This window comes from Phlebotomus papatasi, chromosome 2, assembly GCF_024763615.1.
Source record: "Phlebotomus papatasi isolate M1 chromosome 2, Ppap_2.1, whole genome shotgun sequence".
In the NCBI taxonomy this organism is placed as follows: domain Eukaryota; kingdom Metazoa; phylum Arthropoda; class Insecta; order Diptera; family Psychodidae; genus Phlebotomus; species Phlebotomus papatasi.
The window spans coordinates 73,293,616-73,318,779 of record NC_077223.1 but is presented as its reverse complement, the minus strand read 5'-3'; the positions used below and the strand labels follow the sequence as shown (position 1 = coordinate 73,318,779).

The 25,164-nt window shown below is 33.6% G+C and overlaps 1 protein-coding gene across 4 annotated transcripts; it reads left to right on the top strand.

The window, feature by feature from the left end:
* The first annotated feature begins 136 nt into the window (after positions 1-136).
* On the top strand, positions 137-23,964 carry LOC129804331 (coronin-6). Of its 4 annotated transcripts, none has more exons than XM_055851542.1 (8): positions 137-406; positions 1,102-1,354; positions 5,723-5,845; positions 10,691-11,073; positions 18,011-18,185; positions 18,243-18,536; positions 19,328-19,507; positions 22,975-23,964. In XM_055851542.1, exons 2-8 carry the CDS (start codon positions 1,157-1,159, stop codon positions 23,209-23,211), a joined length of 1,590 nt encoding a protein of 529 aa, XP_055707517.1. In that variant the 5' UTR covers positions 137-406; positions 1,102-1,156; the 3' UTR covers positions 23,212-23,964. The 4 variants fall into 4 exon arrangements, with proteins under 4 accessions (XP_055707517.1, XP_055707514.1, XP_055707515.1 ...); XM_055851539.1 differs by having other exon boundaries at positions 19,307-19,507; XM_055851540.1 differs by having other exon boundaries at positions 156-406; positions 1,020-1,354.
* The last annotated feature ends 1,200 nt before the right edge of the window (positions 23,965-25,164 follow it).

The following is a 25,164-nucleotide window of genomic DNA, read 5'->3' as shown; positions in this document are numbered from 1 at the left end:
GCAAATAAGAAAATGCTTCTTGGGCTTATTTCATATATAATTTGTAAAACCGTTGGTCGTTGTAATTCAAATTTAACGACATAACGGATTGCGTCGCTGAGTCGCCTGCTACTCGGGTGTCCCGAGAGATGGCACTAGGTTATTTTAAGAAGAAGCTGTGGGGTGGACGTGACAAGTCTGACAAGACGATACAAACTCCATGGCTGCACAGCCCATATTTGGTTCGATTTAATAAATTAAGTTTTCTAAAGGATTAAAATCCAAAATTGCATGTGTTTGTGGCTTAGATGTCCAATTAGAGTGTCCAACGTGAAGTGCCTTTCTCCGTGACAATTGTGTCGTGTGGTGCATTTGCAAAAAGCGATTAATCTTTTGAGTGAAATTGAGAGTGGTGTGAGAGGAAAAGGTAAATGACGTGTTGAGATTATTTCACCGAAATACTTTGTGTATTTATCTGTGAGAAAGTTTGGCATTTGATGGAATTCTGTGTACATAGGATACTTGGGGTTGGGTAGGGTGTTTAGGGTGTTACTTGGGGTGGTAGAGTTTACCCCCAAGTATTAAAAAAAATTGCGCGAAAATAGGTTATGTTTTGATTGTTTAATATTCACCTTAAAATAAAATCTCTGTGGGCGGTGAAATGTAGAATATCTCATGATATTTTGGGGCCTCTCGACTGCAATTCAGCGAGACTAATTATCACAGAAGATTTACATGCAAAATCGAGCATGAATGTGGGACTTTCCCATCACAAAATGCCGCGCGGATTTTCTCCTGCGGAATATAATCAGTTTGAGGGAAACTCGAGACGCCGGAAAATTGTGACCATTTAAGGTGTGTCCGACTTTCCGATGTTATCTCAATTAGAGTCCCTGAATGCGTCCGGGGGAGGCTTTTGAGGGACAAAGAAGAGTGGAGAGAGCGTCAGTGATAATAATAAGCGACTTTGAACGCGATAATCTTCACGCATTCTTATCTCTGGTGGCTCTCAAAACGCCCACACTTCTTGGCTGAGACAGCTTCGAGGCGACTTCTCGCCACTTTCACCACAGACCGACCGCCACTCCAGCTTCATGCCTAATGCATCCACTCTCGCTGCAGATCCAAGCGTGATCACCGTGAGTGCTTCCTGCGAAATCTCAACAGACGCCCCAGTATGTCCTTCAGAGTAGTCCGGAGTTCAAAGTTCCGGCACGTCTATGGCCAAGCCCTCAAGCGTGAGCAATGCTATGATAACATCCGCGTATCCAAAAGCAGCTGGGACTCCACTTTTTGTGCAGTCAACACAAAATTTCTCGCCATCATTGTCGAATCTGCCGGCGGTGGAGCATTTATTGTTCTGCCCCATAACAAAGTGAGTATCTAACCTTTCTTTTTCCTCATTTCTTTTGTTCTCCAAAATCGTTTTTGCAAAATTGCGGAAAAATTTCGGAAATTCAACGACGAATGATTGATTAGGTTAGAAATCTTATAATTTCGTGAAACTGATTTTTTAGAAAATTCCACTCCTTCTGCGATTTTGAAATAATTTTAATTTTGAAATATATCGTGAATTTAGGAAAAGTAAAACCAGATAATTGATTCTAATCACATTTTTAAAAGTCAGATAACCTTTTTAATGTTTCATTACTAGGGGAGACCGGGTACATTTAGCCAGCAAATGAAACTTTTACTTCGTGGAAAATTTATGAAAAATGATAAAATCTCTAATGTTTTTTTAATGCATTATATTAAGTAGCACTAGGATATTAACCGTATGGTACTGTATAGTACAAATAAGGGGTAACTTATATTCCCATTTTTATTAATACGAGGTTTTTAGTTTCCCGGGATTCGCGATGCAGTTTTTAGGTTTCTTGGGTTTCGTGATACAGTAGACTCTCGCTCAATCGGCTTTTTTCAATCGGGCTAAAAATTTTGTTGACAATTTTCACGTTTAATTATGCAGCTAATTTGCTCAAATTTGCTGTAGTTCTTTCTATTTCATCATGATTCTTTATAATAGAGCGCTTTTTGTGGAATTTACAAAGGCTTTGACGCACAAATCTATCGATAAACCGGATGACATTTTGCCCCAAATGCCCAATTGAGAGAGAGTCTACTGTACAATGTTTGAGTTTTTCGTGCTCTCGCATCACGCTGCAATTCTTAGATTCCTCGGGTGTCACGAAGGGTCTCGGACAATTGACAAGGGTTTCTCTATATTAGTTATCCATTGAATTCAAATATCTAAAATCCCTGAGTTGCTCTAGAAAAGTCTTTCAATATCTTTCACGTCATTGTTCTAATTAGGTCAAAATTGATGAAAACACTTTGAAAAATTCTGTTTCAGCAATTTAATTTCCAAAAATACTTTTTCACAGAACTATTATCCATTCGTTAGAAAAAAACATTGGTTGTTATAGCATTCCCCAAAAGACTGACTAAATCTGTCCCGAAAGCCGTTTCAGTATCTTTAAATTTATGTAAAAGAATATTATAATTATATTAATATAATAAGCTCTTAAGCATATAAAAGTACAACACTTGAACTATTATTTTCTAAAATTTTCATTTAAAAAATTTATAAATTCAGCCATTGGATCTGATTTTCGAAACACTTTTAGGAAAATTACTAACCTTTTAGAGGAAGAGATTATTCAAAGTAGGTTCATTCTAATAAAAAAAACAAATATTTTCCTGTGATCATGAATTAGACTCACACTTGATCAAAGGACAAGAATTTTTTGAATTCTGGAAATATCACGTAAGAATTTCTTGGGTCCGAATTAGGGGGTAATACAGTAGACTCTCGCTAATTCGGCTCTTTTAAGATTGGGCTACTTTTTAATTCGGGCAGCAGTTATGTCTAGCGCACAATAACTTTTGTTTGTAAACATGTTTTCAAAATTTCCCATGAGAATGAGCGAGATGACTAGATCTAGATCTCACTCATTCTCATTGAAATGTCAAAAACATGTTTAGTAAACAAAAGTTATTGTGCGTTGGGCATTACATTTGAAAAAAGTTTGTTGTTATTTTTCAAGTTTTCTTATGATTATCAAATGAATCAAATATGCTCAAATTTGGCATGCTTTGCCTTAGTTTTGATGTAATTTTGCATTATTAAGGGATTTAAATGCAATTTGCGATATATATAACTGTGTAAACTCATTATGTATGTGCAGATGAATAAAAAAATCGTTGCATTTAAAAAGCTTGTCGTTCGAATTTATCTCTAATTCGGGTGACATTTCGATTCCAAATGCCCGAATTTGAGAGAGTGTACTTTACGAAGTTTCATTAACAAATTCGATTTCGAGTTGGAGAGCTTTCCTTGTAAATCCTCAGGTTCAAAACGATTAGGGGAAGGAGGGGAAGGCTTTGACCGTTCTGAAGCTTCAGATTATGTTCCATACCACTCGATTTTCCAATTTTTTTTAAGGTGGCACACTGAATTATAAATCCAAAACTTAGCAGTTTCTTGAAGGAAAACGAAAAGAACAAGCTTCATGAAATTTTCGGAATGTTTATACGTATTTCAAATGCTTAGGGGTGAGTGAGGAACCTTTGAATTGGGGAAACTTCAAAATTGAACTCTTTTCTCCCATGTCAAAATAGAACTATGCCTTATCATCATACAATAATTCAGCTTCACATTTTGTTTGTAGAGCAAAATTATATTATGATAATGTCCAGTTCCATAGGAGAAAAAAGACCAATTTTAGAGGTGTCTCAATTCAAAGTCGCCCCACCTCCCCCTAAATTTTTTTTTCGAAAAAAAATCACAAAATGACTCCCTACTGGCCGCAAATTTACACCTCGTAATCCTTGTATGAGAAATAAAATTCAAAAATATTTTCAATTTTCATAAATGTATTTCATAGTTAAATAAAAAAAAAACCGGAGAAAATTGTAAAATAGGGACTTTTTTTTAGGTTTTTTCAAGTTCATTTTTTGAGACAAAATATTGACATTAACACGCTGTAAAAGATATTCAATTTTTTTTCTAATACAATTTAGGTGCAACTAGAAGAAAATTTAATTCTGAAGAGAATAAGCCTATATTTATTTTATTTGATCCATAAGTTTTTTTAATCCTCCCCGCTAATTTCAATAAATTGTTAAAATGGGAAGTGGAAAAAATACGCTTCAAAGTTTTGGGTAATCGCACGAACGCTTGCAAATCTTTTTGGCGTTTTTTGCTTTCGTCCTTGTATCTTTGAAAATAACTCGAAATAGCATCTGAAATTCTTGTGGAATATTTTTATATAGTTTATATATCGATTTAAATGATAAAAAATATAGACCACTTTTGACCTTGTAATTCAGGCTACTCCGTTAATGAATTTTTCACCATTATATACTAAAACTAAAAATTCACTTGATAAAATTAAGTTAACTTATGCCACTTTTATGGCCACTACGTATCAAGGGAAATTAATTTCTAAATTAGTAGGGGTTCTTCAAAGATCCTAAGCCTGTATCTCTAACTGCTCGGCTTTAACTCTTATGACAGCCGGAAAAAACGCGTCCAGAACGGAACGTCAATTTTAAGAACTCATTTGATTAAAAAAAGATAACAAAAATGTACCATTTTTTTGAAAAAGAAAATGCAATAAGAACCCGGCGTTAAAGGCTAATATTTATGTAAATACATCCCTAGAACCCTCATTACTTTCACTTTTCCAATTTAAAACGTTCTCATAATCAGATTTAAAATTAAAAACAACTCAGTTAGTGTTAAGTTTTATGCATTTTAAGAGGGTTTCTTGTCTCTAATTGTCTCTACAATAAACGTTCCTTCAATTTGTAAAAAAATTAAAACCCAGGGGTGACATGATAACTTCTTTTCTATAGTATCGACTGTCGAATCTGAAAAGTTTAAACGATAACTGTGCGTTTTGTAGCTAATGCAAATATTTATCAACAGTCACATATTATTAAGAATGTCACAATAAATGGCATGACATTGCTATAAAAGTCATCATTCACTTAATCTAACAGATATAGATTTATCGATACTATGGATTCGATAATATCAAAAAGTTATCATTCCACACCAGTTGAATCGCAGAAGGTTTATGTAATCGAATTCAAATTGTATTTAAAAAAAAAAACCAAAATTGTTCCGGATGTACTTATTAAATTTGTAAGCAAAATTTATCACAAATCCCACTTCACCTTTTAAATATAAAAGTTGAAATTTCCAAACAAAAGTATTACTCAATTTCTTTAACCCATTCCTATATAATTCCTTTCAAGTAGGATTAAGAATTGTACAGAAGCATTTTCCAGCTTTAAATGAACCCAAGTTACAACAAATGGAGATATAATTGTGATTAATGGTTGTATTTAGTTGAGATTTTTCACCGAGAACATGAGCTGTATTTTTACTCAGAATAGTGTCTAATCGGATAAAAAGCCAAAGAGAGAATCCCTCCACGCGGATTTTGGTATCAGGGCGCGAGATGCATGAAATTGTGTGTGAATTGCGTGGCACAGAAAGGGTAGATATATTCTCGCACAATTCTCACATTTGTCGGCACTCTTGGCACGTGTCCAAAGAGGATTTAAATTAGAATTTTGGAAGCTAAAAATAAAGTACGTCTCACACTCGTGCCCAGTATAAATCTGTGAGAGATTGCGGGAAAGGGAGAAGGAACAGTGCCAAAAATTGTGCATGTTCTCCTAAAATGCACACAATGCAATATTAAACATTTTCTGGGCATTTTCTCCACAGGTGGGACGCATCAATGCAGATCATCCTCTGGTTGGTGGTCACAAAGGACCCGTTCTGGACATTGCCTGGTGTCCGCACAATGACAATGTTATTGCATCTGGCTCCGAAGACTGTGTCGTAAAGGTAAGATTGCAAATTACTAAATACATTTGCTTTGTCTGTAAAATATCGATAAGAACTTCTAAGCACGTCTGAATCACTGGCAGAAGGTGGAATGCCTCAATAAAATTTCCACTGTGCCTCCACGGGTGTGAAGAAAGAAATATAAAATGACGAGAATTTGAAACAGTTTTAGGTCATGGCTGGGAAAATGCTCATTCGTCATCATTTCCCGCCCTGACAATTTTGGGTCAAACACCGTGGAAGATTGCGTGGGAATTTATAGAATCTCTCCCAAGTGGAAGATCACACATCAACCTCCTAGCAGTTGGGTTTCACAGCGGTGAAATGGATTAGTCGCAACTTTCGTTGCAAAAAGCAATATGTTGATAATATTTTTAGAAATTCTTTCTTAGTCAATGAAAAATTTCTCTGGTTTATTAACTATTAATTGAGTTCAAGAAATTAAACATCATAATAAAAAACAACAATATAAGCCACGCCTATAGGGAAAAGTGCCCACACTGAGAGAAATCTGTAAAAGTTAAAATAACATTCCGGAAATGTTTATTTTACCCTGCAGTATTGATCCGAAATCGGTGTAAATATTACCCTTTTTAGGTGTATTATGGGTTAAAGTTCCCCTTCTTTCATGTTGATTTTACCCTTAAGGGTGTAAAATTAACATTAAAAAATGTTGATATATTTTTACACATAAAAAGTGTTAAAGTTATGAGGAAAAAAAAGTTAATCGCACCCCCGTTTTTTTCCCAGTGCATACACGGTCCCAAGCTTTACAATGACTAAATTTTTTGTATGTTTTTCAAAAAAAATGTGACTCATCTCTTCTATATTTTAAAAACTATAGGGGAAAGTGTCTTGTTTTTAAAATATATTTCGGAGTCGTATTTATTCAGAAACATAGGAAAAATTTAGTCATTGTAAAGCTTGTGACCGTGTAAAGCATGGGCACTTTCCCTTACACAATATTATATAACGCCCATTTAATCATTTCAATTAAAAAGTTTATAATTTTATTTGCATAAAAATAAGATAATAAAATTAAAAAAAAAACATTATATGAATAATTTCAATCTGAGGATGGCTTTGAAGAAATTTATTCGTGAAAAAAATAGACCACGCCTCTCAAAAAACTTCTATATAAAAAATAGGTTATCTCGGAAAGTTTTTCAAAAACATAATTTTTGGTGAGCACGTACATCGATTTTACAGGATAAAAATAATGAGATTTTCGGTAGACAGACACGATAGTGTAACAGTAGGTACCTAAAGCATGACCTTTAAGTGGGCGTGGCATAAATTAATTTCCTTTTGTCTACAACTGAATTAGGGTTAAAAATTGCGATAAATTTTTATAGCAGGTTGCCTCAAATTTCCTCAAAATGTTTACCTATTAAACATTTTGTATAAAGGCCTCTATACACTAGCAGAATTTTTTTTAAAAATGCCTTTTTAAAGAAAATTTCCCCTGTCCTTGTAGGCAGAAACGTCAGAATTTAAAAAAAGGCGACTTTTGATGAAAATTGCTTCTAGTGTGCAGGCAGACACATTAAGGCGGGACATACTTTTTTATATAACGGGTATTTTTGACCCCTCCATTTATTAAAACATTGGCCTTTTATTAAATCAGAAAAGAATTGGAATGGACCGTTGTAGTGTACAGTGGGACCTCGATAGAGTCAACTAATTATTTCCAGGCCTGTTGACTCTATTGGATTCGGTGACTCTATCGGACTCTATCCATGTGATAATATTGAGGTCCATCTACGATTAAGATAAGATTTAGAAGAGCTCCGGTAGATAATTGTTGAAAATTCTGTTAATTAGAATTTATTTTACACTTTTATTGTACGAAAGAAGAGATTGATAGTTGTTCTTTCTGTTAGGAGATAACTATGGCACTAATCACTCGAATCCTTGATCAAAAATCACATAGGGTAAATGTCCTAATTCAAAACCATTTTCAGACGCTTTAACTTTGACAGAAGATTCAACACATTAAGTTCATATTTTTTCTGAAGGGAATTACATAAATTTGCTCCTTGACTTTTCTAGAATGTTACTGTATAGTGGAAATTCTTAAAATACAATGTGAAAACTTCTTAAATACAAGAAAAATACACGAGTGTAAAATGCTTCTATTGGAAACAAATTAATCCAAATGGAGACAAGGGAAAGTTTCTAATTGGAGACAAACAGTGCAAGTGAAACCGCGACGAAAGTCTTCAAAAACATTGTTGAGTTGCTCTTGAGCGCAGAATTTGTTCTTATTCTTGGTCTTTTCTCCTTTCCCATCTAAAACAATAAGAAAACCTCTCCAGAAAAATCATATTTACGAGGTTTCCTATTGAAGCATTTACAGACACTTCAGAAAAACCCTTTTTGTTCACGAAATAGGCAGGGGCCTCTCGACATTTCATTTTTCCATACATTTTTGCATAGAAGCACTGAAGACTATTGGCAAGTTTTTTCCTAAAGAGAATTGACTTATCAGTTTAATATATTTCGAAATCGTGCATTAAAAGCTATTTAAAAATACATATTTCAAAATGCTCGCCGAAATAATACAAGAACTACGAAAAAATTTGTTTAAGTCGCAGTGCAATAGATGCAAAATTTTTACAAGGAAAAGTGAAAAATATTTTCACTTTTTATTAGGCTTGATGGGCCCTTGAAATAGGTAATTATTTCATTTGAAAACTTCACGTACCGTTAACAATACAGGTTAGCACCTAATTTAACTGAAATTATCCAGAAATATGACATAAATGTTTAACACTAAACCTACAAACCGTTTTTGGTCGTTTTTCGTTCAAATGACAAACCGCGGTAGGGTAGGATGCTCAATAATTTTGTCTTGGAAAAGAGCAAAAAATTAAAATCTAAACACTGAAAAATATATTACATGCATATTTTAAGAAATTAATAAAGTTTGATAGTGCCATTGTACCGTTTAAATATGTATTAATTTTAAACCGGTCAATTTGACCGGGTCTTGGTAGGTTTAGTGTTAACAAAACGAATAAGCAACAGTCACTTTATTGTGTTTTTCATTGGAAAACATGGTCGATCGATGAAAAATTCGATGGTGAAAAGGTACACTTTTAATTTTTCACAGAAATTAAGAAATAAAAATTTGTGAATATGGATGGATTTTCGCTTTATTTGGAGCAAAATGAACCAAATAATGAAACTGTGGTATAGAAAATATATAAATATAGTAATTTAGTACTGTATTTATCATGAAAACAGTGACGTTTCCATTTGGAGTAGCGAAAAATTTCCATTTGGAGTAGATTTTGAATTGGCTTAATTTACTCTATAATGCAAATTATTACCCAAAAATTGTAAATTGCTCCAATTTTTGCTAAAAAGCGAAAATTTTCGCAAATTCTTGTTCAAAAGACAGTTGTTTATAATAGGGTTTCTCGCAAAGGAATTGGAGATTTCTTTCTTTACACAATATCATCAATCGTTAGATAAAGTGGTTTTTTTATAAAAAAATCTCATTATTGCACAAATTGGAAAAATCATTAATGATGCAAATTTTTGCACTATACTAGGTCAGGGAGCCTTGCTCAAATTGCACATATCCTTGGCACTAGGGTCGCCAAATCGCACGATTTCTTGTGCAAATCGTCAAATAACGGTTTGAGTAAATCATGAGTGGTACTTTTAATCGTTCCTTGATGGTTATATACGTAGTAAATTTCCAGATAAACTTTAAGAGATCGAAATGTATGTCATCTCAGGTCCCGGTCAAAATCCCGAACGCCAAAATCCCGAAAGCCAAAATCCCGAACGCCAAAATCCCGAAAGCCAAAATCCCGAATGGGCCAAAATCCCGAAAGCCAAAATCTCGAATTCTTAAAAGTGTCACAGCTACTCCCACGATTGTACCCACGCTTGCTGGAGGCAAAGGGAAATCTTCTGTATCTTGGGAAATTATTCTAAACATTTTCCTCCACATAATTTCATCAATTTCAGGATTTTTAAAATTCGGGATTTTGGCTTTCGGGATTTTGGCTTTCGGGATTTTGGCCTTTTCGGGATTTTGGCTTTCGGGATTCTGGCTTTCGGGATTTTGGCTTTCGGGATTTTGGCTGCCACCGGTCATCTCAATACAGTTGAACCATATAACAGCCTTTATCTTACTAGATAATTCGGAAAATGAATGACTCAAAACGCAATTGAGGCTTAAAATTCTTGAAATATTGTTATACACAGAAAAAAATATTTTGTAAAATTGTTCGTAAATGTTTGTGAAATCCTATGGTAGACTTATGAAATGCTCGTGAATCATATAACCCACAAACAAGTTCGTAAAATTTTGTACTTTTTTCACAAACCTTGTTCATAAAACGATCATTTGACGAACATTTTTTGTACTTTTACAAGCATTTGTTCGTAAATGTTCGTAAACACACAAAAAAATGTTCGTAATATTTTCATTCGTAAATTTGTTCGTAAATTTTTGCCAGACAAACAAAAATTTACGAACAAATGACAAAATTTAACGAACATTTTTTGTGTGTTTACGAACATTTACGAACAAATGTTTGTAAAAGTACAAAAAATGTTCGTCAAATGATCATGTTACGAACAATGTTTGTAAAAAATATACAAAATTTTACGAACTTGTTTGTGGGAAATACGATTAACGAGCATTTCGTAAGTCTACCGTGGGATTTCACAAACATTTACGAACAATTTTACAAAATATTTTTTTCTGTGTAGAAGAATTTTCATTAACATGAAACACTTTTGAATGAAATGCTCGGTTTTCAATCATCTCCGTATCAATTTTCATCGCGAAACATTTAATGATTGCCGGCTTGTGTTCTTCAGATCTGGCAAATCCCAGATGGTGGTTTGTCGAGGACACTCACGGAGCCCGTGGTGGACTTGCTGTATCATCAGCGTCGCGTTGGTCTGGTGCTTTGGCATCCCTCTGCCCTCAATGTGCTTCTGTCTGCTGGATCGGACAACCAGGTGGTAATCTGGAATGTGGGCACGGGTGAGGTACTGGTGCACATCAGTTGCCACCCGGACATTGTCTACAGTGCCTGCTGGAACTGGGATGGATCGAAGCTGGTGACAACGTGCAAGGATAAGAAGATCCGCATTATCAATCCACGAAATGGAGAGGTAGAGAGTGAAGCTCCCTGCCATGATGGCTCCAAGGCAACAAGAGCTATTTTCCTGCGACATGGACTCATTTTCACCACAGGGTGAGTCATTATGGAAAATTCCAAATCCTCCTTTCCCCCATTTCGTCAGTATTATAACTTTTTTTGTGCGATAGAGAAAATTACGCCACTTTTGGGTGAGAAGAAAAGGATTGAAATGGGCCGTAAGAGTGGAAAAATAAATTTGTCGTGAATTTTGCAATTTGGTATTCTCGCCAGGCGTTTTCAGTGCGCGGTGTGCGAAAATGTAGCAAAAATAGCCTATGAGAAATCATCAGATGAAGAAGAATCGTATAATTTACTCATATAGACACGTCCTGGTGGAAAAATTCTGCCAGAGAAAGATGTCTTCAATCACTACATTAGCCTCTTTTTGGGACAAAGTCTCGGGAAAATCTGCGTTTCAGAGAATATTGACTCAATTTTTTTTTCTACCAACACAAAAAGTATCATAAACTATCCAGAATGGAAGAATATGTCTGAGAAATTTCCACTCGATAAGATTAATTTCACAATGATAAGATTATAAAAGGCTAAGCGTCATACTTTAGATAGAATCAGTTAATAATCGCAGAAATGAAATTATCAAATTAGTCTTGGAAATTGCTCTTGACACAAATTCAATTAAAAAAAAAATGCTTTTTATTTCCTCACAATGACCTAACACTTTGGCGGGAAAGTCTACTTCCCGAGCCATGAAAATGCATCAACAGTGACTCAACACAAAAATCATTCAATTGACTCAGTTGATTTTCTCTAAAAATTCACATTTTTTTAAGTGATTTTATTAATAGATTCAAAACAATTTTATTCCACTATCTCTTCACTTTTCCTTGAATTGCCAAAATGAATCTCAAATATTTTGACGGTGCCTTATAAGGCCAGAAACATTTCCTGCTGAATCACATCCTCTGCAGATATTCTTGTGCTACACATATTTATTTTCAAAGCTTGATAACCCAATAACGTTCATTGACACAGGCGCAAAGCTGTTAAGCGTTCAAGATATATCGGTGATTCTTTGTTGTCGAATAAATTAGACAAGGTCGACGAATATCTTCGATAAACGGGTTGATTAGTATTGATAAGGGATAGGGAATTAACGTAGAATTTGTCAATTGTTTCTTTGAGGGAATGTATGGAAAATTTTCAATAGAAAAAGTAAAATTTAAAGAATAATTCACTGAAGACAGAAACTAAAGGGCACATTCCGAAATACCTATAAAGTTATCTTCTTGATTACAGCCCAAGGATTATGAGTTCAACATAATCAGTGAAATATTTGATGAATTGCATTTAAGTAATTTTTGTCTGGCGCCGAGATTCATTATCATTTCAACTCTCAAAAATAAACAGAGAAATAGAAAACAATCTATATCAAATAATACCAATTTGTTAAAAGTTATATTGGTTCTAAACACTCAATTCTATTTTTGTTTTTACATATTTAAATTGATTTTTAACGATTGCTTCAGAACTCAAAATAATGTAGAGCTGTAGAGCATAATTCATGACGCATTTATTCATATTTGTTTATTCAATACCAAGATTAAAAAATCTTAAAATTACGTTTCAGTAAGATTTCTAATATCTATGTAGATTTTCACACCTTTATTTAAGAACTTCTAATGGATATTTTACAGCAAATATTGAAATAAACCTAATCCTTGTTGCATACATCGTTAGTGCATTCCTCAACAAGTGGCATGAGCAGAGGAATTCTGTAACGGTCATAGGGGAAAGTACTCTCTCTTCGAACGTTCATGCCTTCGAATTTTCTTTTAGTTTTCGTAAGGGACTTACACATTTCTATTAAATATTAGTTGGCTTCATCAATTGTTGATAATTCCGTGATAATTTAGTGTAAATCTCTTACGAAAAACAAATGAAATTCACATTGTTCGAAGGCATGAACGTTCGAAGGCATGAACGTTCGAAGGGAGAGCACTTTCCCCTATAACAAATTATCATGATAAATTTGGGGACAGGACATCAATAAAAAGGCCAGTAAATAACTATTTCAAGGAGCTCTATGAAGCTCCTGATATGAATTTGATTATCAATTAATTTTTACGAATTTACCACATAAAAATTCTTAAATTTGTCATATGACATTATCACACTCTTACAAATTCTCTTGGATAAACTTTTGTCGCATTCATATAAGAATTGTCATATCTCAAATAATACTTGCAATCGTCGTTCGTTGAGCATACCCTCATGGCAGTGGCGTACCTAACTACGTATACGGGGCGTGCAGTTGTATCACAAAGGCGCCCTTACCATGGGTTATATATCGAAAGCAGAAGCATCATAAAAAACACATTTTTTACTATAAAACCTTTACGGATTGTCTAAAGTTATTCTGTTACATCTGTTAAATACTATTAAAAGTTTTATTTTTGGGAAATTAAAAGATTTTTTATATAAAATAATATTAAAAATTAAAAAAATAAACGCAAGTTTCAAAAATTTTGATTTTTGCATTGTTCATAAGTATTATGGAGTACCAACTAAATTCCCTGAAAAATTAATTTTCAATTTTGAGTTTAACTGGTTTCATTTAATTTTGAAAATGCTGTAAAATTTTGATTATTTTTAATAAAATATACAAAAGTGGGAGCTCTCTTTTTCAAGGAATGTAGTACTTGATGTTACTGATCAAGAGTAAAAATCTAAATTTTGAATTATGGTATTTTTGAGAGTAATATTTTAACATTTTTTTTAAAAGAAAAATCTCAAAAGGCTGTTTAAAAAAATTGAAATTATGTTTCAAAATTAAGTTATATATATCGTCTTAAAGAGAATAAAATTATCTTTCAAATTAAAAGTAAGAAAAAATCTCAACCTGATGATATACCACTTTAAAATCGTAGTCTGTACCGGATTTTAGCACAACCTTATACATTTTGAAATTGAACTGTGCATATCTTCGACACAATGTAAACCGTTTTATGCTTGAGCTATGCAGCTATTATGCACAATATGAAAAGTGCGAATTTTATGCACAATCTGAACCATCTTATGCTTGAGCTCTACGTGTCTGCAGAACAATCTTGACTTAAAATTTTTAAGTATTTTTTTTTTATTTTCACTCGAAATCTTGAAAGAATATAAGGACAAAATGCATTTTAAAAGCCATAGGGGCGCCAAGAAAGCCCTGCAAAAAATTTGGCGCCTCCAGAAAGCCTCTGAATGAATTTAAAAAGTGTCGCTTTTTATTTGAACACGAAATCTTGCAAAAATATAAAAGCAAAATGCTTTTTAAGAGCTAGAAGAGCATTATAAAGACATGATGCATTTCAAGAACTAGAGGGGCGCCCCATTGTCTCTAAGTCTCTTTTATTACAATATTTTTTAGTTCAACTTTTCAAGAATAAAGGGTTATGGTGTGTGCTACGAGGCAACTCATGACAGTTCAATGTGGGAATAAGCCGACGTTAATTACAATCAACAATAGGGAAATCCGGAAGTCGTCGGGAAGAGACAATCACTCAGGGAAACACATCAACTATCTCCAGAGCTTTCGGCTCGGTCTCCAAGCCTTCATCAATGATCAAGTCTTGCAATTTTTCTCTGAGACTCGTTCAGGGTTTTGATCAGGATTACAACAGGGCATGAGAGGGGACGGGGGCACTATTCTTACACTGTCTTTTACAATTTTTTTTTTTGTAATATTTGGCACGATTTTCGGATCTTCTTCTATGTCTTGGGTCTTGCTGGGAATTTCTCTTTCATATATTACAAAAAAAATGTAAAAGACAGTGTAAGAATAGTGCCCCCGTTCTCTCTCATGCCCTGTTGTAATCCTGACTAAAACCCAGGAGCTATCCAGAGCTATCCAGCGTTAGCTCTGGTTAGTATATCATCAGGATAACAGGCCTGACGGTTTGAAATAACGGATTGGAGATTTGAGAATTCATTCCACTTAGGCTGAGACGAAAAGCATTCTTCCGTTTTTATAATTAAAAGTTTAACACTCGGGAAAAAGGAAAACCAAGGCAGTGTATGTGAGATTTGATTTCACTTAAGTTAAGAGGTTACGTGGGTCAAAAAGACAAAAAATAGCATGTTTTCTCTAAGCATTTTTCAAATATTATTAAAAAATAAAAAAAATAGTAATATTATTTTAAGCTCTTAAGGCCTCCACACATTGGGAGCAATTTTCGTCAAAAATCGTATTTTTGACAGAATTTTGACGTTTGTACCTACAACAGTGCAGACTATTTCCTTCAAAAGAGCCATTTTTGACGAAAACTGTTTACAATGTGTAGACACCCTTAGACATATAAAAGTACAACATTGACACTATATTTTCTAACATTTTTAATTAAAAATTTTAAAAATTGAGCCATTGGGATCTGATTTTTGAAACATTTTTAGGAAAAAATTAACCTTTCGGGTTAGGGGCTGGGATCTAATATTCAGAGATCTTTTTTGAAAAGAAGTTGTTTTTCGATGGACAAGGTTATTCATAGTAGGATCATCTATAAACTGACAACCAAATATTTCCTGTCAGAAAATGAAGAGTCCTCGAAAGAAAGATTTTATTTTTTCTTACTTAAGACAAAACGTTGTGTAGGTTACATCGAAAATTGCAATTTCTTATATAAAATGTTCCCAAGAATCCAATTTTTTTTTTAAATCCCTTGTTCAAAGAACTAGTTTGATTCATCTCCTAACAGAAATCCTAAGTTAACCGCGTCAACATGTTTGTTCTCTCAAGTAACCCTGTTATTCAAAATCTATTTATAACTCAATCAGGACTTATCTGAAGACCTTTTTAACCAAAATTTTCCTATAGAATACCTTACGATGATGTGGTAGACTGATTTCGACATTGAGCCGTTTGAAAATCCTGAATTGTTGCTGTTTTCTTAACCCTTAACAGTTTCTTATTTTGGACACTTTGAGGATAAAATTGGACACTAAAAATAAATTGATTAAAATGATGGATTTTTATTCCAATATTTGGTGAATAATGAATTCTATCTAAATATTTGTTCTTTTTGGAAGATTTTAACACTAAATACGTTAAATTTTGAATATGATTTGAGTTGAAATTGCTTTGTTGAAAATTCAGTGTGAGCAATTGCTTACGAGAAATATGACAGAACTTCGTATTTACTTCAGCCTTATTTAGTTTTGGTGAAGTACTAACAATGTTTCTTCGTTTTTTTGTTTTCTTTTGAGTGATATTATTGAATATTCATTGAATATTGTGTTGATTCACGTTAGTGGTGATTTGTACACTTGACCTGAAGTGAGATTTTCCTTCTGAATTAGATTTTTCGTGTGAAAAATGGGAAATTTTTTAAGACATTTACCAGTGAGGTGATGGCTCTTATTTTCGACAGGTGTTTTTCTCACGAAATTTCGTGAAGTTTTAGCTTTTGTGATGACTAGGTTGGACAAATGCCTGGAGAAACAAAGGAGCATCATCTCTACGAAAGAGATGTAGCGAGAAATGCCTTGAAAGGCTCCCGGAAAGGCCAGGGAATGAGCGAATCCGCACGTACTTGGATTACCGAAGTCAACTCACTTTAATGAATAATATGGAAAGTTTCCGGGCTTCTTGTGACATTCTACAGTTCCCTTACATAAACAGGAAGAGTACTTGCTAAGATTGGTTCATGAAATGAAGAACAATGGGCATCCTATTGAGGCGGATTAGCTGTCCAAATTTACAGCCAAGTTGTCCAAATTAATAACCAAGTCGTCCAAAATAAGAGTCAAATTCACCTCTACATATCAATTCATTTTTAAACGTATTAAAACTAATTTTAGTAAAAATAAGACGATAAATAGCTTGTCAAGTTTCTAAACAACCCTTCTGAAAAGAGAGTAGCAAAAACGTCAATTGGGATTGAAAATATCGCACTTCAAACTCGGAACATCGATGCTTATAAGCAGACTGGACAAAATTATGAACATTTAGCCTAAGAAGAAAAGGAACAGATTTCTTCCTTTTGATTCTCTAAAACACTGAGAAAATCTCAAGTGTCCCAAATTGTAAATGGTTCTAAATTACCCCATTTTACCCTATATCTTTTTCGTAAATTTTTTTTTAAATTTTTCGTTAAGATTTTTCTCAATGCGAATTTTTTAAACAATTTTTAATTTTGGAATGTTTTTCTTATCAATTTAATCGGTTGTACACCGGTACACACTCAAGAATTAAGTGACAAGATGATTTACGGGAGAGATCTATCTCGTGGGTTCGAAACAGATCTGTGGTAAGTGTGCCAAATTTCGGCATAGTTGCATGCAAGCGGCAAAGTCTCAAGTTTGAAATGTAATATTTTAAATACAAATTGATTTTTTTTATTCTTTCTTCTGAAAGAGTGTTGCTTGGAACCTTGTAAACAGTTTACCGTCTTTATTTACTCTAAAATCATTCTTAATACATTTTAAAATGAATAAAAATATAGACATAGCTTTAGTGCCCTATTTCGGTCACCTTCATTCTCATAGTTCCTTGCCCTTCAGGAATTCTTCCAATGCCTTTTTCACGTCATCTCGTTTGTCGAAGCTACATTTTTTGTTATTCTATTGATTTGTATAATCTCTAGAGTACGTAAAATCTAAAAGTTCATGGAAATTCGAGGAATAAAAAAGGTGGCCGAAATTGCAAGCTGGCCGGAATTTGGCACACTTATACGGGTTTCAGACCTAAGGCTTAGCCAAATGGTTTAACTGCTCTATTTTTTTATCAATCATGATTTTTTGGGAAGATTTAACTTAGGATTGAATTATTAAAGATAAATAGCCTATTAGGCTCTCAAAAAACAATTAAATTGCACGCTATTCAGGATTTTGAGACCTACGGGAACTGGGCTAAACCTCTAGTCTGAAGACGGGTTTACCCTAAGAAGTTTTAAGCTCTGAAATCAAAAATTAAGCTACGTGAACTGCCTCTCACTCCCCGAAAATCAAAAATTTTCTTTTAATGTTTAATTCTGTGTTTATTCTTTCTTAGTTTCAACAAAGGATCGGAAAGGCAATACTCCTTGCGGGCGCCGGACGCTCTCGAGGAGCCAATTGTCCTAGTGGACTTGGACACATCAAACGGTGTGATGTTCCCACTGTACGATCCTGACACAAATCTCGTCTTTCTGTGCGGCAAAGGAGATTCTGTCATCAGATACTTTGAGGTGAGTGGGATAAGAATAAGTCCTGATTTGGAATCTTTAAATATTTTGTTGTCGTAGATCACCCCGGAACCACCATTTGTGCACTACATCAACACATACCAGACGCAAGATCCTCAACGTGGCATCGGGATGATGCCGAAGCGCGGGTGTGACGTGAATATCAATGAAATTGCCAAATTCTATCGACTCAACAACAACGGATACTGTCAGATTATCAGTATGACGGTGCCAAGGATGTCTGAACTATTTCAGGAGGATCTCTATCCTGACACCATCTCCGACGAGCCAGGGACGACCGCAGAAGAATGGCAAGCCGGAAAGGATGCTGATCCTGTTTTAGTGTCGCTCAAGGTGAGTCCTTTTGAACATTTAACCTTCCGGTGGGAGTGTGTTTGGTGTTGGGTGATTCAATTGCACGGAAAACTGGTGGTAGTCTTTTTTTCTTTTAATTTTTGGATCTCACAAATAATTTTGTAATTTTAAAAATAATTCTTGGTTATTTGGAAGTTGATGCAAATTTTCTGAATAACCTTTCTAAGCTCTCTTTTGATTTTCTTCTATAATACAATTGGCATCTTACCCATTTATTGGCTTAAGTAGATTTATTTATTTTTTAACCCATTTGGTATAGAGAATAATTTGAAGGGTTTATTAATCTTAGGGGCTTTATTGACAAAGATTGGTGTTGAAATTTAATATGGGCAAATTAATTGGATTCCTCATGAGTGAGAGTAGCTAATTAAGTGAAGAAATTGTCTATTGAAGCTACTTAGAAAGTAAATTGCGCGCATTGTAGTTTTCAAGACCCGCATGTTAAAGGTCGAATCTATAAATTTCACTTTAATTGATTCCACTATTCGGTGCCTGGTAGTTGTAGATCATTTTGTAAGATAATCATACTTTATTCACTCTGAAGAAACTTCATTGCGCGTGTAATTTTGCAATCAAATTAAAAAAAAAAACGTTATTTAATTTTGAAAATTTTGTTATTCAAAAGTTCAATCCACTCGAAAAACCGTGTCTTTGAAAAAGCGAGACACCCTTCAACTGGCACATTTCCTGCCGGTTTCCCTCTTCCCAATATATCCCCAAAAAGAATAGACGATCTGTGTCTCAAATAGGATCGAAATCTTCTTGTACAGGGCGGCTATATTTCGCCATCGCAAGCGAAGCAGCTCACCGTGACAAAGAAGTCCAATGTACTCGACAAGATACCACCGAGAGGCCCCAAAGGAGCGGCAGGTGCTGCACAAAATGCCAATTCCTCTGCCTCGAATGCCGCCAACAACAATGTTGTCATTCAACAGACTTCCGGAGTATCGGTAAGTAATTTCATTTTCCATTATGGTGTCTACTAGATAGAAGCAATTTTCGTCAAAAATTCTGACGTTTCTGCTTCCAAGGATAGGGCGAATTTTCTTTAAAAAGGCAATTTTTTTTAAAGAAAATTCTCCTACTTTTTAGCGGCCTTTAGATCATATCAAGAAACAAAATTAAAGACATTTACTCCAAACCACACTTCAAATTGCAGAATTAATTGCTTTAGAAGAAAGCAATTGATTATAGGTTTCCTTAAATGGTGTAAAATCAATCCCAAAAATTTCATGATCGAATGTGGTCGCACAATGCTTTAAAAAATATTTCTAGAATACCCTAACTGTGTTATCACACTTGCACATTAAAATTTTAACATGATTCGCATTAATCGTCGCTGGTGAGAGTCCAAATGTGTAATTTCTGTGTTTGAATCATTTTATATTCAAAATTTGATCTATTTGTTGATAAAAAGGTAGACTTGGCCCGCCAAATTTGATATAAATTGATTTATAGCATTAATGCGAAAAATTAATGCGATTTTCTCTTTAATTTTTTAATGTGAAAAATATTTATGCTTTAGGTAAATTTAAACTTATTTTTGCAGGCCAAGTCCACTTCTTTATCAATAAATAGAAAAATCCCAAATATTAAGTGACTCAAAGACACAAATAACATATTTGGATGCATACAAGCGACAATTAATGTGAATCACATTAAAATTTTAATGTGCAAGTGTGATAACGCCGTAAGACTGCCTAAAGTTGTCTTATCATTTTGACTTATTTATTAGGATCATCTTTTTAAAAGTTCGTCTAAAAGACACTTTGAATAAATCCCAAAAGATTTTTAAAGTCAGCCATATGTTATGAAAAGCAATCCCACAATTTAATAAACTATAAGTAACGCGAGAATATTTTAAAATCGAATAAGTTTAATATGTTTAAGCTCTTTTTTGACGATCCCGATATCTAGAGGGAGCGGAGTCACGAATTGATCCCAAAAAAAAGTTTAAATTTAAGCTCAAATAAGGTGAAATTAATCCCACTTTAATCCCAAATCAATCCCAAAATCTTGTAAAATTTTACTGATTTAGTAAGATCATCTTTTTAAAAATCCGCTGGAAACTTCAAATGAATCCCAAGAAATGTTTAAATTCAATCTCATAATATCTTGAAAACCAAGTAATCCCACATATTGTAATAAAAAAAATCCCACAATAATGGATTATTCTAAAAGTATCGCGATCTCGATATCTAAATAGAACGGAATTACGAATCAATTTCAAAAAATGCTCAAGTTTAAGCTCAAAGTGAGGTAAATCAATCCCACAATTCCATATACTCTGAAAAAAAATCTCTTGTTAAACGAACAAATGGATTTTGTTGAAATTTTGTCAAAAGGATATTATTTACTAATTTGACAAAACTTTTTTTTGTATTTTGTATGGAAAAACATTCCTTTGACAAACTTTTAACAAGATGCAGTTGGCCACCGATTTGACAAAACTTTTCCATATTCTCTATGGAAGAACATCCTTTTTACAAACTTGTCTTGTTAATGTGACAAAACATTTTTTTCAGAGTAGCCATCCGCGCATCGCATACACTGAGAGAAATCCGAAAAATTTAAAATAACATTCCGGTAATGTTAATTTTACCCTGCATTATTGATCCAAAATCGGTGTAAATATTACCCTTTTTAGGTGTATTAGTGATTAAATTAACCCTTTTCCACGTTAATTTTACCCTTAAAAAGGTGCAAAATTAACATAAAAAATGTTGATATATTTTTACACCTAAAAAGTGGTAAAGTTACGAGGAAAAAAAGTTAATCGCACCCCCTTTTTTCTCAGTGTATCAATCAGTAAAAGAAAGTCAATTTCTACACTGAGAAAAGAAGAGGCTACAATTAACTTTTTTTTCAAAATATATCAACATTTTTAATGTTAATTTTACACCTTTTGAGGGTAAAATCAACATGAAAAAAGGTTAACTTTAACCCATAATACACCTAAAAAGGGTAATATTTACACCGATTTCGGATTAATATTGCAGGGAAAAATTAACATTTCCAGAATGTTTTTTGAATTTCTCGGATTTCTCTCACTCAGTGTAAATTCTCTAAAGATCAAAGGTTTCCGCAAAGGATAAAATAAATTCTATTCTTATGGGATTCCGAAATAAACTAAAAATCAATCCTGTAATTCAATATGGGCAATCCAATCTCTATCGGAAAAGAAAACAAATCTTCAATTTGACAAAATCAATCCCGAAATTTTTAAAAAAAAAAGTAATCTTATCACATAATCAAATTAATCCCACACATCTTGGGATTGATTCTATTCTTATGGGACTCCGAAATAAACTAAAATCAGTCTTATAATTCAATATGGGTAATCCAATCTCTATCAGAAAAGAAAACAAATCTTCAATTTGACAAAATCAATCCCGAAACTTTTAAAAAAGGAGTCTCATCACATAATCAAATCAATCCCACACATCTTGGGATTGATTCTATTCTTATGGGATTCCGAAATAAACTAAAAATCAATCCTGTAATTCAATATGGGCAATCCAATCTCTATCGGAAAAGAAAACAAATCTTCAATTTGACAAAATCAATCCCGAAGTTTTTAAAAAAGAAATCTCATCACATAATCAAATCAATCCCACACATCTTGGGATTGATTCTATTCTTATGGGACTCCGAAATAAACTAAAAATCAATTCTGTAATTCAATATGGGCAATCCCATCGCTATCAGATAAAAAGAAATCTTCAATTTGACAAAATCAATCCCGAAGTTTTTAAAAAAGGATTCTCATCACATAATCAAGTCAATCTCACACATCTTGGGATTGATTCTATTCTTATGGGATTCCGAAATAAACTAAAAATCAGTCCTGTAATTCAATATGGGAAATCCAATCTCTATCAGAAAATAAAACAAATCTTCAATTTTACAAAATCAATCCCAAAATTCCTTAAAAGCAAACCCAATACATGGGCATTTTAATCCCACCCATTTTGGGATTGATTCTATTCTTACATGGAATTTCGAAATAAACAACAAAACAAATTGGTCAGTAAAAGGTTCAATTTTGATCAGTAAAAAAATCCATTTTACCCAGTAAAACTAAAAACTATTTAGAAATTCCTTCTCATCAAACCGGCAATGCCAATACGATTCATAATTTCTTAATTTTCTCTTTGGCAACAATATTTTCACATCAAACTTAACTATTTCCTTTTGATTTACATACCTACCGGTCAAATTTCCTTTCTACTGACAATTTTTACCAAAATACTGCTCAATATGTTGCGACTTTTATCTAAATGTGAATTAATGAGGGGTCGTCGAAAACCACGGGTGGCTATCTCATACCATTTATGCTGTGCATCTGTATATGCAAAACAGATGCAAGTTCTATAGTTTTAGAAATTTTTCCAACAAAACGCTTTCATATTCGCAGGAACAAGAACTGAAGGAGGTGCTCGATGAGATCCGCAAGAACAAGGATGAGATCCGAAAACTGAAGGCGGTGATTGTTAAGCATGAGAATCGGATTCGTGCCCTGGAGGCGCCAAGTAAGGCGAAAACAGAGAATGAGAATGGATCTAGTCATGTCGATGCTGGATCCCAAATCCGAGGGACTTCAGACTTGGACGCACCAATTGAGACACTCAAATTGGCGCCCGACGAAGTGTAGACTATATAATTAAACTTCATCATCGACTTCTTCACCCCCTTGCCCCCCCCTCCCTCTCAGAGATTTTTTACGCTCCCCCTTTTCATGCTATTTATCTCCCAATGTCGTACATTTTGACACGGAAAAAAAGCAATTATTGTGTTTTGTCGAGCGAGAAAATGCAGGAATTTGAACAGTAAAGGAATTTAACTAACAAAATGTATAGAGGAAAATCAAGTAATTTTCAAGCATAAAGTTTATAAAGAACAAAAAATTAAGAAAGTGTTGGTAAAATTGTGTAAAGTATTTTGTAGCGCATTATTTCTTTCACTTAGGAAAGAGAAAATGTTTGCCTTTTTTTTGACTTTCTATATTATGTGTAGAAAATTTGTGCCCTAAAATCAAATTAATTAAAAATTGTATAGAACAAGAAATTGTAACTTGAAAGAATTTTACAAGGAAAAAATATCTTATAAGGCTGTGCCAATTTGTTGCTTGAATCACATTGAACAAAAAGAAAAAAACAAGTTTATATTTCAAAAGATTTCTTCGCGCATTGTAAAAAATGGTAAAACATTAAGAATGATAAAGTTTTGTTAAAAGCATGATTTATATTGTTAAACATGAAATTATTACTGAAACATGAAGAAAAAAAAAACAATCAACGACTCTTAACAACGAAGATCGAAAATTGTAGATGATTTTTTTTACACTTGTAAAATGTTTTATGTATTTTTCTCGTTTTTTATTATATATTCCTTTTTAGCCACCTCAGTAAGCTCTAAAATTTTTCTATTGCTATTTATTAGGATTACGGTACATTCGGATGGTTAGGTTATGAAATAATGGGGTACTCTACAATGCATCGGAGTCTTTACAACAGAAGATAAGGCCAACAAAAATTACGAGAAAATGAAAAGCAACATCCATTGTAGACCGAAATATTCAAACACATAAAAAATTATTTCCATCGCGCTCGGTAATTGGCTAGGGTTTGAAAGTATTCAAAACTTCAGCCAATCAGAGAACGGGCTCGAACCGATCATATTCATTGAGGAACATTTCACTTTTCCTTGGATTATTTGCAATAACCTTGATGAAATTTGCATGAAAATGGAATTTTAAGCCTCGGGCACACCTTTTAGGTCGACATAAATTCATGAAATCAAAATTCGCGTCCCTTTCTCTCTCAAAAGATTTGCATAAATCTATCCCTCTCTTTCGGTGTCGAAATTGGACTGAACTAAATTTAATTTAGTGTGATGTTCAAAAGAAGAAGAAGAGTGCGGAAGAATAGGATAGACATATCCAAAGCTTTTAAGAAACAAAGAGATGTAAAATTCGCTTTCATGAAATTTTCCTGATCTAAAAGATGTGTCGGAGGCAATTATGCCCCGCCCAAAAATTCATCTAGCTGAATGACCCTTCAGAATAACGATTAATTAAAGTTAATTTTCTCGAGTTTTTAATTATTTGACAGTGTTTTTCTGCGGTATCTTGCTCGCATTAATCGAACTAGTTTAATTTTTACGTAATCTAAACTTCCCAAGTGTAAAAGTGGCTCCGCCCTATTCAGAAATGGCACCATAATATGGTTTTAGATTAGAACTTTAATCCAGTTCCTGAAGGTTTTGAAATCCTAGATAACAATTACTTTTAGTGGTTTTAAAAAATGCAATTGGTCATTTGCCATTATTCAGTCCTAAACCAAAATTTACCTAAAAATGTTGTCTGATAACTATTATTTAATCGTGTCGACGCCTAAAATTATGTTTACACAGAGAAAAATATTTTGTAAAATTATTCGTAAATGTTTGTAAATTCCTATGGGGGACTTACAAAATGCTCAAATAACAATGCACAAACAAGTTCGTAAAAGTTTGTACTTTTTTCACAAACATTGTTCGTAACATGATCATTTGACGAGCATTATTTGTACTTTTACAAACATTTGTTCGTAAATGTTCGTAAACA